Source organism: Corvus kubaryi, unplaced genomic scaffold, assembly GCF_017639235.1.
Source record: "Corvus kubaryi isolate FWS band 111438036 unplaced genomic scaffold, C.kubaryi_AGA036_p1.0 133, whole genome shotgun sequence".
In the NCBI taxonomy this organism is placed as follows: Eukaryota; Metazoa; Chordata; class Aves; order Passeriformes; family Corvidae; genus Corvus; species Corvus kubaryi.
The window spans coordinates 30166700-30184095 of record NW_024580667.1 but is presented as its reverse complement, the minus strand read 5'-3'; the positions used below and the strand labels follow the sequence as shown (position 1 = coordinate 30184095).

General features: G+C 37.3%; 2 protein-coding genes across 5 annotated transcripts in view; one reads left to right on the top strand and one right to left on the bottom strand.

The window, feature by feature from the left end:
* The window catches only part of PPP2R3B (protein phosphatase 2 regulatory subunit B''beta), a 53422-nt gene extending 39194 nt beyond the window's left edge, over positions 1 to 14228 (top strand). For all 3 annotated transcript variants that reach the window (XM_042041702.1, XM_042041692.1, XM_042041710.1), the window contains 9 exons: positions 741 to 815; positions 4378 to 4464; positions 4891 to 5047; positions 6396 to 6444; positions 7715 to 7804; positions 8492 to 8667; positions 11470 to 11588; positions 11673 to 11779; positions 13032 to 14228. In XM_042041702.1, the coding sequence (XP_041897636.1) occupies positions 741 to 815; positions 4378 to 4464; positions 4891 to 5047; positions 6396 to 6444; positions 7715 to 7804; positions 8492 to 8667; positions 11470 to 11588; positions 11673 to 11779; positions 13032 to 13176 (1005 nt within the window). In that variant the 3' untranslated portion in view covers positions 13177 to 14228. The remainder of the gene's footprint in view (positions 1 to 740; positions 816 to 4377; positions 4465 to 4890; positions 5048 to 6395; positions 6445 to 7714; positions 7805 to 8491; positions 8668 to 11469; positions 11589 to 11672; positions 11780 to 13031) is intronic.
* Positions 14229 to 15547: 1319 nt separating this feature from the next.
* Positions 15548 to 17396, bottom strand: part of LOC121670831 (cohesin subunit SA-2-like) — a 62847-nt gene continuing 60998 nt past the window's right edge. For both annotated transcript variants that reach the window (XM_042041679.1, XM_042041670.1), the window contains one exon: positions 15548 to 16559. In XM_042041679.1, coding sequence (XP_041897613.1) covers positions 16551 to 16559 — 9 coding nt within the window. In that variant the 3' untranslated portion in view covers positions 15548 to 16550. The remainder of the gene's footprint in view (positions 16560 to 17396) is intronic.

Sequence of the window (17396 nt, the reverse complement as noted above, 5' to 3'; positions counted from 1 at the left end):
AAACTAGTTCTAGGAACACCAAAAAATTATGAACTGGCAAAGTCCTGAGTTGTTTGAACTAAACATACTTTTCATGGTCATCATTAAAGTTTATTGATAATATTTAGTGCAACTGACTTTGCATGATCCACTAAGATGCCAGTGAGTGACTTGTTTTACAGTTAATCATTTCGTATAAGGTGAGGTCTTTTTTAAGTGCCATGGTAAGACTTAAAATCAATTGCAGGAATAGCACCTGTGTTGGAATCTTTTATGTTTCAGAAGGCAGTTAAAGTTGTTTAAGTCAGGATAGGCCTTTGGAGGGCAAAGGAGAAGTGGGATATGAATTCAAAACCAAGTAAATCTTTGTTGAAAGAGCAGCAAGCACCACCTATAGAAATGACTGAATAAAACCTAAATTGGCTTTACTGCATCATAGTCAGCCACAAAATTACAAGCTACGGCAGTCAGTAGTGTTCAAAATCCTCAACTAACCTAAAATATAGGAAAAAAATCCTATAATACTCCTAAAATATAGGAAAACTTTTGTTTATGTGATTTCTTTAAAATATAATTTTATTTTTAAAAAGATTTGTAGTGTTATTTATGTGAAGCCCTGGTGAAAACGAAGTTATCAGTAATGATTGTGGTAGTTAATTTGAACTTTTTTGGTTAAGGAAGCAGGTGTGCTATTCTTTGCTAATTGTTGTATATGGTTACTAATGAATACTCTTTGGGATATTGTCATTTCTTTTTTGTAGGATGTGGTGAATAGTCATCCAGGCCTTTCATTTTTAAAAGAAGCATCTGAATTCCATTCTCGGTATATTACAACAGTAAGTGATTTATATCTGGAAAAGCTATTTTTTGGTTAACTAAGAAAATCAAAATTAGTCAATACGTCTAAGCATCCTGTCCCTTGGGAAGGGTAGAGTAGGCTGTCAGTCTTCATTTCTATGTAACTAGAAATCTTGTGGGAAAAGTGTCTTTCTTAAGCATCCTAGTTCTTAACATTTGTAAGGATTTGCTGAATTTGATACTAGTAAGAGAAGCAGTGAATTGTAATGGTGTTGGATAAGTTAGTGAACATTAAATGAAGAGCAGGCTGTTATCTTAAACACTTGATTGTGGCTCTAGACTGTATTCATTAGAATCCTGACCTTAATCTGGGATTAATTAAATGAAATATTGAATGAAACATCTATATTAATATGATTATGTTCAGTATTAAGTGAAATAATGATGATATTGAAGCTGCCTGCCACTTTTCTCTCTGGGGACTTTTCTTCCAAGGAAGGTTTTTTACATGAAAAGTTTCATTTCTGTCTTTGCAGGGTTATGTGACTGAAGTATTTGTTCTGTACCCAAGGGAAAAATCAGTGACATTAAATTTTCTCAACTGTAGACTAGACAGTTGATTCCAGTGAAGTCTCAAAAGATTAAAATTCTTCAAAATGACATCTAGTTCACTTTCTTTGTGCATGTGAAAACTAGCTTAATGAATATTTTCCAACAAAAAAAAAAAAACTATGCAGAGTTGATCATCTTTTGTCCATCTTATACTTTGACCCAGGTTGAAATTGTGGAACTTTTTTTTTGAGAGCATTTGGGTTTTGTTCATTATATCCTTACAGAGACTTGCTGGCCTATCAAGTATGTCCTGCTGCATTAGTTTTTGCTTCTTGTTATAATGATTACCTGAGCTCACAGAACTTTCTTGTCAATTGTGATTGAAGGAATTGTTCTGCCTGTGAGTTGTTTTGTTTCTTAATGGATTCTGGGTTGTATCAAAGCCTGCTCTGGTTAAAATTGTGAAAACTTGCTGCCTGTCCTGAAGAACAGTAGGAAAGAAAAGGTCCTGCCATTTCCAGTTACTTTTCTTTGGAGGAACAGCTTATTTGAGTAGGTCTGAGTCTAGCAGTATTGAATAAATTAGTGCTGGAAGTATTTTATTAGCACAATTTAGTGTAGACTTCAATAGAAATCGGTGTTTAATCAAAAAAAATGGTGTTAAATCGAAAAGTAAACTAGTATGAATATATCAACAATATTTGGAACACCATTCTGCAGATTAAGAAATGGCAGGAGCACTCCACCCTTTTCTTGTCATATTTTAGGACAGCATAACTGTTCACAGAGTCACAGAATATTCTGAGTTGGAAGGGACCCACAAGGATCAAGTCTAACTCTTAAGTGAATGGTGCATACAGGGCTCAAACCCACAGGCTGGGCATTATTAGCACCGTGCTCTGACCAACTGAGCTTGGTATAGTCTTCTAAAATTCTGTCCTGCAAGTTATTAAGGATAATTATAGATTATTTTACCTATGATGAAATAAGGCATTTCATACCTGTATTCAATTAGCTTAACCTTGCTACATGAAGTTTTATCTAAAGGATACTTCCAGTTGCAAACCAAATGAGCCATTCTTCTGCTGGGTTTTTGTAAATACATACATATATGTGTGTGTATGCATATTCATTACATACATCTCTTTGGCACATGTTTTGTAAGCCATGAAAGCAGTCTATTCTGTCTGCTAAGATATGGTATAGGTTTGTTGGTCAGTCTAGTGGTCAGGTTAGTTACCTATGGCCAAGATAGAGCTGAAATAAGTTAAAAATGTTTGCTGTGACAAATGAGATATTACATTTATTCTGCCAGGATGTTACGTGCATACCTGAACTATAAGTTCTTGAAATTGTAGTCTCTGTATTGCACCATTTCTTCTCCCTTCTGACAAAGCACTCTGCAGAATAGTAAAGGCAATTCTCTGACAATTTGCTTATACTCTGCCTCAGCTGACTTTAGAAAACAGTTTAAGTCTGTTCCCAGTTGTCTTTACCAAACATTCAATTTTGTTCTTATTTTTAGACCAGTTAAATGTATAACAGATGAGATAATGACATGCAGATGGATTAGGTTGCAAGGCTAAGGCAAAAAACTTTTTAGAAAAAATTGCTTTGTAGTATAAGCCAAAAATGGGCCTTCCCTAAACTCACAATTAGAATTAAGTTAATTAAGTTTCAGAAGCAGAATAATCTATTCTTCTGTCTGAAGTCATGGAACCAGCTGTTCTTGCTCGAAGTAAGAACTGAGGAGCTTGCTGCACTAGAGTTTAAACTTTCTTTCAAAGCTTCATAAGTACATTACTTTTCTATGTGTAATTTAGAAATGATTGGTTAGTTTAAACTATTGATTTACTGCAATTAAAGTCTGAAGTGATAAAAACAGCCTGTAGTTGTGAGGACATTTTAATTGTGGGGAAGGGGTTCCTAAAGAGATGGGGATTTTAGTTAGTAATTGCTCTGTTGCAAATGAAACACTACACATGCAATATTGAGTCTTGCCAGTTAGCAGGTATAATCAGTCACCAGTTGAGCAATTATAGTTCATAATATGTTTAGGTTTTTTGTCTGGGTTTTTTCTGTTTATTTGTTTAGTGGTGAATGACTGACTTGAAATGTACATCTGGTTGTCTTAAGTCAAACTAATTGAGATGAATACTGAGTTCAGTAAAGCAGCAGGAAAAGCATATTTTAAAGTCTTATGTTTGTAAACTAAACCCGAGAAAATTACACTGAATGCATGAGTTATCCAAAATAGCCATAGAACCATTAGTTTGGAAAAGATCTGTACGCTCATTTAGTTGATGTACATGTAAAATTTATTTAAACAAAAGTGTTGGATACTCAACTGGATGCATTTGTTTCTGGTTCCAGTATCAGTCATGGCACAAGAACTAGTCATCTTTCTTGCACAGATTTTTCTTTGTTCTTCACTTGGAACATATCAATGTACTACTTTTAATGCTATTAACAGGGTTTTTTTCCAAGGAACTTCAAATAGAATGAAGTTAAATGGGGAAAAACATTTTCTCTGCATGTGCAGGAAGTATTTCTGTCAGATGTAGATTTGTTGGGTTTGTGGACTTCAGAAGTAGCAACATCTGCTGTACGCTGATCCTTAAACAGTCCCAATTCTATTTCTGTAAATTCATTTATGAAGTAAAACAGTCTTATAGCAAATGCAGGTCTTTAAATGTGAAGTAATAAGATACATTAATATGTTTAATAGATTATATCCTCTAGATCTGGAAGACTGGAGGTAGTGAAATTGCCAATAGACATATTTTGGCTAGCATATTCTGCAGCATTACTGAGTGAGACATAGATACTGCAGCATTGAAATAAAACTTACCTAGATGAGTTTAGGTGTAGTTTAGAAATGGTTTGGATAATGGATAATATGACACAAGCTCTGTCTAATGAAAAGAATAGAAATAGGAGAAAGATGGAGCTTTCTAATGCAGCTGTACTAAGACATCTTTGACAAATACTTGGACGAGCATTTAACTACCATAGCTAAGGTTTCTTTCCATTTTCTCTTTCTTGCAGGTCATACAGAGAATATTTTATACAGTAAATAGGTCCTGGTCTGGGAAAATAACTTGCAATGAGCTCAGGAAAAGCAACTTTTTGCAGGTACATAACATGTAAAATTTTGCAAGACAGATATTTCTGCAAGTTTTAAAACTGCATTAACTAAAGGCTTAAGGGAGTAACAGAAATAGCATTTCCTCCTTTTCCAAAAAGTAATGAAGACACAATTGCATTAATTCTCATACATTAGAATATGTTTAAATGTAATTTTTTGTATCTAGAGCTGTATACCTGCAAATCTGTGAAGCAGAAGTTGGTCTGATCTACTCGTTCTTCCGTGAATGCATTAATTTTCCACCCTGTGTGTTCATTTTCACTGTCACGCTGTATGGTGTGCATTGTCCCTGAAAACAAATTGTTCCACTGAAAGAGCATTAGATATTAATTTGGTTATGAGAACTCAGATCATTCAACAAACAAATGTCTTACAAACGCTTTAATGTGTTCTATTTATCCTTCTGATAATAGAATGTGGCATTATTGGAAGAGGAACCTGATATTAACCAGCTGACAGAGTACTTCTCATATGAACATTTTTATGTTATCTATTGCAAATTTTGGGAGCTGGATACAGACCATGACCTCTATATTGATCGGAAGGATTTAGCTCGACATAATGATCATGGTATGACAAATGAAGCACCTTTGTTTACATGTATTAAATGACCTGTAAACTTTGAGCTGAGGAAGTGGTTTAATGCCAAGGCCAGTTTCATGAGTTTGTTGGTGTAGCTGATCCTGCTGGCTCAGTGAACTAAAGCAGGACAAGTCATCCGTGATGCATCTACGAATACCACATTTGAGGAAAATTCTGAATTTGAATTGTGATCTTGGCAAAGAAGTGGAGGAAATACCACTTAAGTGTTGGTATATTATAAATGGTTTTATTTGGCAATTTTGGGTTGTTATCTTGGACACTATCCATTTTACTGGTATTATTCGAGTAGCATTACTTTTATGGCAAGGTATGGAAAGAGTAGAAAAGGTAAACATACCTTCTTGGTACTTGGCTTATTTTAAAGTTTTGCTAACTCAGCTGCAGTGTGTTTTGGTTTAATACTATTTAGTACTGGTTAGCAGGTTTACATTTTCTGCATGTATAATATGCAGTGACCATTATTCTGTAGTCTTGCATGCTTGTTCCTATTTTAAATATTCTTGTAGTTTGTATGGAACTGTTGGGGCTCTTTTTAGATGCCTAGTGCCCATCCTAATAGTGTTCCTTTCAGGACAGGAAAGCTTACTTAAGCACAAAGTGATTATGGAGTATTATCCCATGTTAAAAAGGATAAACACAACTGATTCCTTCTGAAAATTTGCCTGCTATAGTTTGACTATGCTTTAGGACAGTGAGAAAGGAAAACTGCTTTCATTTGAGTGGCTGCTCTACTGTGTTAGTACATTTTATACAGAAAGCACAACTAATACAGTGCCACCTGCAATTTAATTTTGCAAATTCTTAAGTATAAGTTGAAGATCCTTTACAGATGTAGTGCTCAGTTAAGATATGTCTCTAAAATCCCTGAAATGGTTTCAAAATAGAAGCATGGGTCAAAACCACGTCAAAATTAGACCCGTCAGAATCAGTAAGGTATGTTTATTATGTGTGATCGTGCCAATTCTGTTTTGGCTCTTTGCCAAGGTCATGTAAAACTTAATGCCACTGGAAAACATTATTTACTTGTCAAAGAACTGGGAAATGCTGTTTTATTAATCAGCCAATTTTATTACTTTTATTGCACCACTGTTTCTGTGTTAAGTTTGAATTCAAAGCTGGCTGGTTCTAGCTTTGTTTTGGAGACTTTGTGTTAAGAGATCCTCTCTAAAAGGACTCAAAGGGATTAATGAGGACTACACTTGGTCTTTCTTGCTGATATGTGTATATATAAGAGTTCCAGTAAACTCTTCAATGAGACAATACAAGGCAAAAATAACTTGCATAGAGTTGACACGTTTTAAACCTTTCTTCACAGCAATTTCAAATCGGATGATAGAGCGCATCTTCTCAGGAGCAGTAACAAGGTATGTATTTTGTATGCTGACCTAAATCCAATTTAATTTTTGCTTGTTAAATTGTATGATATTGCCAGGGGAAAAAAATGGCTCCCCCTCACAAAGGAGCAGTGAATTTCAGGATTTAGTATTGTAGTTTAAACTCTAGTAGTACTAGAGTGGTCTTGGAACCTTTGGCACAGTTCAAGTTCTTCACTCTCCCTTTCTTCACCCATATGAACACTGGCCACTGGATATTGTACAACTTAGCAGGACTGAGAATGAGGAAGTAAGAAATGTTAGCATCATTCTTTTTCCATCCCTCAAACCTGAAAAATGTTCAAGGAGAACTGAGCTTTTAAGTATTAATTGCAAAATCAATGCTTATTACATCAATAAATTTACCAAAATGCCTCCAGTTGAATTACTTCACATTTTTGACAGTCATTCTTTATTTCTCCCCTTCGGATTGACTTCCTCTTGTGTATTTATGGCATTTTATTCATTTTTGAAGTGTTTGCTTGCTAGAAAGTGTCTGAGCTAGAAAGCAACTGATAAACAGAAATAAAAGCTGAAGAGAGATTTAGCAGACATATGTCTAGAGCTTACTCCTTTATGTGAGTTTTTTGGGCAAGACAAAACATATACCATATTTTCCCAGACATCTTGAAGATAAAACAGAAAAAAATGAATTTTATTATTGAAATGTAATATGTCTAGGAACCGCCTACCTGACTTTATTTAATAGACAGGTTGACTATGTGGAACTTATGTGGTTGCTGCGGTAGGAGAGTAGAAACAGACAATTTTGTTCTTGCCACAGACATTTGCTTCCTGAATATTTCTATGTCATTTTTATCTTCACATTTTCATTCAAAAACTTTTAGCTTGTGGAGTTCTATAAAGCTTTTAAGTTCTCATCACTTTTACCTGAATAGAAATTCTAAAAAGCATATGTACTTGTATATAATATATCATCAAAAATTATTTGAGATGGCTCTTCTGTTAACAATTAAGCAGCGGCATTGCTGCCCAGGGAGAAAAGCTGTAAGTCCTGGAGAGGGTACTACCTTCCTCTCCAGTTGCCCTTTCCTCTTCACCATTGCATTAGAAACAGAACAGAGCGCACAAGCTCCTTATCCTGAGTGGTCAGTGAACTCTGTCACAAGTCACCTTATGAACACTTCATCGTTTAGGAGTAAATAGTTAGTAGCAACAAGGAAAACAATCCTAATTTTGCTTTGTAAAAGCTAGGTGTTCTAAAATAAATTTTCTATCTTATTCCTCATTGGCCTTCAAGAGGTAGAAAAGCACAAAAAGATGGGAAGATTAGCTACGCTGATTTTGTCTGGTTTTTGATATCCGAAGAGGACAAGAAAACACCAACTAGGTAAGAATTCATTTGTTTTAACAGAAACAAAGACTGACTTTGTTTTTCCAGCCCTTAAATGGGGACCACTGATGAACAGCTGCAACTCTAATGGAAGAAGCTAAACTATAAAAACATGAGTGGAAAACTGGCCCAGTTCTTTGCATCGTCCTTATTTATCAGTGTCTGCTGTTGTTGTTGCTGTAGAAGTCTATTTTAATGACTTTTAAGAGGCTAATTCAATGTTATTGTTCCATAAGTTGTATGTGGCCTATTTATGAACAGGGCCATACATTAAGGACATTGCAGCTGTTCCATGATGCCAATGATTTTGGGAAGCTGTGCAGCTACTATTAGCTGCATGGTACTGATAAGAAACCTATCATGTGACATATCACTTGTTCAATATGGAAACAAGCCCAAAATACTGAAGTTTTCATCAATTTTTCGTTGTCTCCCTTGATATTTTGACGTAAAATGATGTGTTTTAGTCTTCTCCTTTACACCATTAACAAATGTGTTTTCAAATGCAATAATGGATGGCATAGCAAATACCAGCAACTCTTAGCACAGTAGGTGGTGTTTAATTACTTTGTATGGATTAGTGGAATGTAGTCTTAAGTCTACTTTTGCCTTTAAAAGAGGCAGCATGAATTCTTGAAATGCTGTAGTAAGTTTGTCTCTTTGCTCTTAATGACCAAATTTCAGCATTGAATACTGGTTCCGCTGCATGGACCTTGATGGGGATGGTGCTTTGTCTATGTATGAATTGGAATATTTTTATGAAGAACAGTGCCAAAAATTAGATAACATGGCCATAGAACCTTTGCCATTTGAAGACTGTCTGTGCCAGATGCTGGATCTTGTAAAGCCACAACATGAAGGTAATAAAATCCTCTTCCATCTGTAACTTCTTGCCTCTCTGGATTTAGGAGTCAGTGCAGCCTTAAGAGCACTCAGTTGGTCATACAAATAAAATGCCTTGAGGTTGTCTTCTCACTAAAGTCTATTAAATCTTAATAATCGATCAGTCTTCCAACAGCAGGCAGGCATTCTTTCCATACTAAAATTTAATAGGCTGCTTTCAAATTCCTTGTCAGCTTTTATTTTGTGCTTTTAGCCACATTTAGTCTTAAGTGATACCTTGTCACTGTCTAGCTGAGGTGAGGCTCTCAGCAAAACCTCTTGATGGTTCACTCATTTCTCACCTGCTCCAATGTTCATTTAATTGAGTTTCTCTGGAGGGAAGAGTTTCGAAACAGGGTTTGTCCCTTAGACCAGTATTGACTTATTTTACATTAGAAGCCTAAGCTGTCCTTAGGAAATTCATGACAAGGGGCTTAAAATTAACAGAATAATAAACCGTACTGAGTTTTTGGCTATTTTTTACACTTATTTGGACTTTCATAGACCTGCGTTCTACCCCTGCATTTGACATTGTATCATGTCTAGATGATTAAACTTCAGTTTATATTTTACACCTAAAAAAACCTTAAGAAGTGAGCATGATGTTCTAGACAATTATGGTTAGAAAAAAAAACCAATTACTAAGTCTTGCTTATTGCCCACTTTCTTTCTAATATTAAGAATATTTAAATTACAAGAAACTTAAATTTTTTTTAAAGACACTTGTCATTTATTGAGATGTCAGTTTTTGCATGCTGAGAGAATTGAAATGGCTAAAACTAGAACATAAAGCTTGATATATTCTTATTTAAACCAAGTTGAAAGGAATTTGCTAGATGAAAACACATCTCTAAAGGCAGATAAAAAAAATTGTAAATGAAAAAGGAATATTATGTGTGATTCATCTGAAAGCTCAATCCCTGATATCAGTGGAATGAAGTCTTAGACCAACATTGTATAATGCATGGGGGCTGGGGGGCATTTAAGAGGAAGTGAGGCAAGCTCTGAGAAGCACATTTATGTTACATGGTTGCTCACAATCACCTCCTGAGCTCAGTAGTTCCCTTCCAGTTTTATGTTATGCTTCTGAAAAGCAGACATTTACAATAATATTTCTGTTCTGCATTTCAAATGAAACAAGATTGATATATCTCTTCTATGTATGTCATGAGGATGATAAAAGAAGGCTATCAAACACAACCAAGATGAGTTATTTAGGGTAATAAAAATGAAAGCCAGTTGAGAAGGCTTGATTTTTTTTTTTTTTTTTAGTAAAAATTGAATTATGTTTAAAAGGTGGATTTAAAAAAAAACTTCTGTTTTTCTAATACAAAAAACTAGCAGTGTAAACTGATGTTTCACTTTGTAGACTTGAAACAAAAGAAGACACTTTCATAAAGTTATGGCTAAACTGCGATACACTTTCTATAAAATGCTCTGTGTACAGAAAAGCAAGCTTTAATTTCTGGAGACCTGAATTAATTACTTTAATTTCACTCCTGTTTTGTTGGTGTTTGAGAGACAGTGGTAGGCATCCACATGAGTGTTAAGTGTCTAAGCTCCCATTGCAATAAATGGAAACTGGAGAGCAAATCAGTGAACCAAATATAGGAGTCTAACTTAAACTGGGAGCTTATGTAACTAGGATTCAAATCATTTGCTTGGTTGTGGAGAGCTGCTGCCACTTGAGATGGTGCAGTGCTTCAGACATCTGTGTGGGTCTGACAGATACGGCACAGGTGCCACGGGGGATTTGTGTTGTTCTGGAGCACCAGCTATGAGCCAGGCACAACGCACTGGGGCCCTTCATGACAGATGCAAGCATGTACAAATGGGATTTGGATTTTGCTTCCCTGTGATGTCCTTGAGTTACACTTTGTTAGAGACTGGGACAGTGTGCTGAGGAAATACTGGTCCAAGTCTGGCTTTTATTGAACTCTTCCATAACATCTTCAGTTAGCTCCTATTTGATTAACAATGGAAGATTGTCTGTGTTCCAGGTGAATCAATAAAGGGGAGTTTTAAGGATAGTCATCTGTCCTCCCTTGTGTATCTCATACTTTTTAGCCTTTCTGCAGAAGCTTTAATATTCTGCTTTGAAATAGGGTAACATTTCTGAGCAACCTGACAAATACTTCTAATGCTTAACACATCCATTGATTTGAGTCTTTAAAGTATCACACTATAAAAATCAAACAAAGCACCTCTGAGCATTTAGCTTTCCTCTCAAGCAATAAATATTGATCAGACTGGACAAGTGTGGCAACCTTGACTCTATGAAAAATTCATCTGTATGAAGCATAGTCACACACTGTCATTTCTGCCATACATTTGTCTGCTCAAGTCAGGGAGGAGAGAGGGCTGCTGCCATAGGAGATTCCTACCTGCTACCCAAGCACTCCTTGGGAAGGAATGGCTAATTCACTGGAGACTTCTATCTGTTGAAGAAGCTTAAACTAATACCTTCAATGATTTTTAATAGCTAAGGGAGGTAGACTGCATCTCACTCCAATATACTGACGGGCTGTGGGATGACAACCATAGCAAGGAAAAAAATCTGAAACATTTAGAAGTTTTGTACACTTTGAAGGACGTATCTCTAGGTGAGTATTTCATCTGTTTGCATCTCTCCCATTGCATTGAGCATCAGTGACAAATGTTCTTGAGCAGTCATGACTGAGTAATGATAATGTACCTTTTGATTCCTCCACTTTGGAGAAGGGATAACTTCAGCTCTAATTATTTTATCTTATTATCTTATCTCATAATCTTCTTTACAGGAAAAATTACTCTTCATGATTTAAAGCGATGTAAGTTGACAAATGTGTTCTTTGATACTTTTTTCAACATTGAAAAATACCTTGACCATGAACAGAAGGATCAGTTTTCTATGTTGCGGGTGAGTACAAAGCTCTAAAAGTCTTCACAGCAACGTGCTTAGCAATTAATATTTTTTTGTATAACATGCAATGTGATTGTTTAGGATGGTGAAGGTGAAAGTCAAGAGGTCTCTGACTGGGAGAAATATGCTGCTGAAGAGTATGATATCTTGGTAGCAGAAGAGGCAGCAAGTGACCAGTGGAATGACGGGTAAGGATGCAGCAGAAGGGTTGATAGGAATCCTCTCTACTAAAGTAGAGCCTCACCACCACTGTCATTCATTTAAAAAAGGCAAGACAAATCCTTCTCAAAATATGTAATTAACTGTGTGTGAGACTACCAAGTACACGTGTGTGAGCCAAAATTCTTACTCTGAAATATACATCTCTTTTTACAAACCCTGGTTTTCAAATGTGTAACTTGGTGAATTAAACCTTCAGATGACTTTTGTTTTCTGTTTAAATCAGTGGTGAACTCATGGGAGAAACCCAAGGTGCTGCTCTATTTTAGTGCTCATAGTGGATTCTTTTTAACTCTTCTTTGCCCTATGTCTTTCTCTGAAAGAACAACTCTAATCAGCATGTAATGCCTTCATAAAGCAGTTTTAAAGAACAGATACTGCAGTATCTAAAGCTTATTCTCCGCACAGTCAAGTAGATGGAAAAAATCATGTGATGAGATTCAGTAGTGGTTGGGAAGACATGCATGAACCTGAGTCACCCTAACCCCGGAAATGGTTAGTTCTTTAATCTGCCACCATAAATCTCCACAGAGACTTCGTGTTTTTCAAGCACTATGAATTATAGATGGATCCCACGTAAAGTGTTAAAGCTAACCTTTTTTAAATACCAGCCTTCACTGGCTTGCATTAGTTAAACATTACATTTCATTATCCATCTATTCATCTGCATCAGCAGCAGGTAGTTATCAATAATTTCTGCATTAACAGTTGGCTTTTGCTTTCCAGCATCTGCTTAAAAGCACAGTTGCTATCACTTCCTGGTGCTCAAACACATGTCAGGAAGAGCCTCAATCCAGTATTCCCTCCTGTTTGTCAAACCTACTGCAGCTCTATTCTGTTCTTCCTAACTGAGCTTCATTTCAGCTTTCTTGAAAATAACTTGAGGGGTTTTTGGCAAGTACTTGAAGTCTTGCATTTGACCATTTCTAGCCTATGAGTAGTCCACTGGAGCAGTGTGTCACTGTGTGCTTTGAGTCCTTTCAGTAGAGCTGCATATTAGACTGCAAAGTTTGGCATGTGGTAGGAGAGTAAGCTACCTTAAATTCAGGGAATTATTACAGAACCCTGGTGCTGTTCTGGTTATGTTTCTTTATTATAAATATAAAATATTGAAAAGTATGTTCTTCCTGCAGCTGCCTTGTTAGTGGTCCAACATTTAGGCACTCTCTGCATAGTTAGACTCCTTCATTTTCTTTTTTTTTTTTTTTTGTCTGCTTCTAGGTATGAAGCAGAGCTGAATCCTGTAGACCATCAGAAGGCCAGTGTTCTAAAGTATCAAATGGAGAAAAGACCATTTTTTGAAATGCCTTCCCATCTGGCTGATGTAGACTTGGATGAATATGACTATGATGAGGATTTTGAGTAGAGGTTACTTATGGTTGGCACTTGCAGAAGAGAAGGGACAGTCTGCAGCAGGTCTGCTACACACTGATACATTTCACTGGGGTTTGTTTCCAGGAAGTCAGCTTAGTTTTGTGCTAAAAATATTTAATCACTACACTACCTTTTAAGTAAAAGAAGCGCATTTATACGGAATGATGAGATTTTTGTATTTATTCAATAGTTTATAGTTTGTAAAATAGATTAAAATATTTATTTACAGATGTTGCATAATTCCTTTTTGGAAGAATAACAATATTTGACTTAAGAGAAAAGTAATCTGCTGTTTTTAAGAGAACTGTATAATTCTCTCAAAGTTGATGTGTGGGGCACTGACCATCTCCATCTCACCTGTGAACAGGTATTTCTGTCCTGGTATGGGAGGTAAGGAGACAATTTACACCTGCAATGTGCTCATGCTCATAGACAGCCCTATTTTATGCCTTGGCAAGGAAAAGACATGACAATGAGTGCACAGTTCAGCACTCATTTACAAGCAGAGTTTTGTCTGACAAGCTGTGCGTATTAGTAGAATACAAGGAAAGTGAACACCCAAGACAAGCTGTTTTTCTTCCCTATGTAGTCCTTGTTTGCCCCAACTTTAATTTTGTGTGCCCTTTTAAACTTCAGTCTTTTCATTGATGTTAATCATAAAAAGATTATTTAACAATGAAGTCTGAGTGTTCATACTTGATCCAAAATGGGTGTGATAATTCATGTAGAAGGAACCAATTTTTTTTTTAAATCCTTTGTATAAATGTTACTTGATCAGTGATGTGCACTAATTTGTTGTGGGCATTCAGTGCTTTTGTCTGTCCTCCCCTTTGCTTGTTTGCTATTGACACATTCCATGGATATTCATCAGTGTCACAGCAGCTTGAAATTGTTGCCTCACTCTTAACTGTTAAACAGGTTTTGTTGGGAAAAAAAATGTACAAAAAGATGTAAGTTATTTTTTTGGTTGCAGTGTAGATCTTTTAAAATGTTTAAAAAACATGTTTGTATTTTCAAATAAAGATTTTCATACATGTAATTTAACATGTTTGTTACATACTGCACACAATTCATGTCTTACTTACTGTTAAAGAACCATTCACCATAAGATGGGTTACACAGGTATTGCAGTCTGGTTGGGTAAGTACAAGCTGCATATTCAAAGCAATCTGCCTCTAGCAGGTTTTTCATCATCCAAAAGAGAGTACTGCAGAGCAGCTGGGAGAAACCTGTTGTGCTCTACTCATCACACCAGCTCCTGCACAAACCTACACACCTGTGTATAAAGAAACTCGTTGCTGAAGTGCTGGTGAATGTTACTGAGGAAAAAAGTCATTTTAATACCATTTGAAGGATCTTTTTTTTTAAAAAAAAGATAAGTGGGTTGATTATTCCAGTTTTAATAGAGACTCACCCATGTCAGATTTCCCTTGTGGTGGCTGGATACTTTTCACTTACTGCCCATGGTGTGGGGCTTTTAAACAGTAAAGATACACAGAGCATTTCTGTTAAGCTCTGTTCCCTCAGGGAAAGGATGACCAACTGGCTTTCCAGAAGATGATCCTGAGCCCCTGTTGCAGTGCAGGAGAGGCTTTTTTCTACCTGAAACCCTTCCTAAAAAGGGAACTTGTATCTGGGCAGTGAACAGCCACAGGCTTTTCCAGCATACAGTGACATGTCTCTGTCACACAGCACTACGGTGCAGGGTCGATCTCTTCTGCAGAGCCTGTAGCTGCTGTTGCCACTTTGTGTTTAATGAAGTGCCTGTTAAATCCTGCTCTCTATTATACTTGTGCTAACCAAGTCCCCTCTTTTCTAAGTGGAACGCATCCTGTTGTTATTGTAGAAGTCCATTTTCTTGAAATACATGAGCTTTTAAGGATTACTGGACCTTGCCCTTGCAGGGTAATTCCCAGCCCTAGCCCATTGTTACAAGAACTAAAGCTTCCATATGCTTGATGTAGTTCCAGGTATAACTGTTTTCTTAGTCAAGCTCTATTCTGCCTACCTGGTGAGTGCTTAGGCCTAGATACACAAATCATCCACAGATGGATGAAGGAAACATCAGTACCCCAGTCCAGGTAGGGGGAGTTACTGATTGAATCAGAGGAGACCGGACAACCACATTATGTGGGGAGTGGTACCTCAGCCCCTACACCCACCCAGGCAAAAGGAAACATCATGGATTCACTGTGGCTACTTCAGTATACCCACTACCTGGGCAACAGTCATGGCTTTCACTTCCATCTTCATGGGAACTCCCTGCTCAGCCTGTAAAATAAACACAACAACTGCAAAGGCCAGCACACATCGCTGCCCTTCTTTCTCCAGACACAGTGTAGGAGTATCACTTGCACATTCAGTACAGCAATAGTTCTGTAGTTTATTTACACAGTTACAATCCAAAATATATATATATATATATAAAAAAAATAAAGCTGATATGATTACTGCAATGTACAATTCCAGAGAGCAGTGAGAAGGGTCAGTTGAAAGCAGCCCACCCTCCCCAGCCTAACTGCCACTGAAACATTCTTGGGTGAAGATCATTTGCAAATTCTTAATGCAAAAACCCCTATTTTTGAATGGCCATATTTACAGTCTATTTACATTGTCTTTCCAGGCTTTTTCCAAGTAAACACCACAGGTGCTCATTGTACAAAGGTCTTCTTTCAGAGGAAAATAGTCAGCTGGTCCACAGTTGCTTTCTTTGTTACTTTGAAACCCTGACACAAGTTTCCCAGGAACATGTCCTGATGCCTACAGACCACTAACCACATCTCTCTAAGCAATGGAATATAGAAATTCTTTCAGATGATTGTTCCAGGTTTTCCATTTTACAGGCAGGAAATGGCATTTGCCATCACCCAGCAGGTCCCAGTGTTCACAGCTGAGCCAGGCTCCTTTCTCCCCTGCACTGGGTGCAAGGAAGCACATAGCTCTCCATTTGGTTATCTCAAACAGTACAGAACACAGCCAGCAGAGCACTGCCCCCATATGCTTCAAACACGCTTGTCTCACCTGGTTCACAGTGTCTGATGCGGTGTTTGTCAGTACACTGATTCCAGTCCTTCAGCTGGGAGTTTTTCCAAGGCAGCATCAAGGATCAGGATGCAGCTGAGTAATGATGCTCAGAATACCCAACCCTAGACTTGCAGCAGCCACCTCAGTAACTCCCACAACCAGCAATGGTGAGAAATCAACCACAGTGCTACAAACTGGTTCTGAGTGGATGCCCACAGGCACAGAGACAACTTGATCCATGTCTCTGCCACCTCAGCTGATGCCCTCACACCACATTGTCAAGTTAAACAATTTGCAGAAAAAAACAGTGTGTGCTTCACTTCTGTTCATCCTCTCAGTGTCTTAAATGTCCTATATCACAAGAAAAAAGAGATTAAGTCAGTCGTCTACTATGATGGAGATGTCATGTAAAAGCCCACAAGGAATCTGAGTAACTGTGTAGCATCTAACCATTCAGCAGCTTAGCCATAGAGACAGCTCTTGTATAGAACTAGAGCTTCCACAAAAGGAAAGAAGTATTTCCATACCCCAAAAAGCCCAGAAAAGGCACTACTGGGAAAGGCACCATACTGGATAAGTAGTGCATTTTCTGTATGGCTTCGATCTTTGTCCATGGAGTTAAATTCTTCTATCTTCAGTAGGAGCTGCTTCAAGTACATGGCCAAACTGTCCACATTTTAACATGCATATGACTGAAAGAAAAGGTAGAAGTCCTTCCTTCTTTCCTTCTAGTCCTCTTTAAAAATAAAAGCCCACCATGTGTAAAAAACTATTTGCTGAACTTTACAGGAAAAACTCATTTAAAAAGTCAACAATCATGAATGTGGTTGTGAGATCCCAGATAACCAGAGACACTGGAAATCAAGGGGTTTCCTGACTTACTGCAGAAATACTGTCTGCCAAACACTTCAGTTATGTTCTGAAGTGCAGAGAGCAGGGGGAAATACAGGAGAAAAACCTGAAGGAACTGCTCAGCCCCCTGTAGAGGCTGACAGAAACCTTTAGGGGGCAGAAGGGTTGGGATTAGCTGCAGCACAGGAAAAATCATGGCCTTTCTTCCACCCCCCCGCCCCTTTCCTTGTACAGTCACTCCACAAGACCCTGCTGTACAATGTCCTGTTTGAGTCTTTGCACTCCAGTGGCCCAAAGGACTGAAAGTCCTTCCCTGCAGCAAGGATCCAGTCCAGG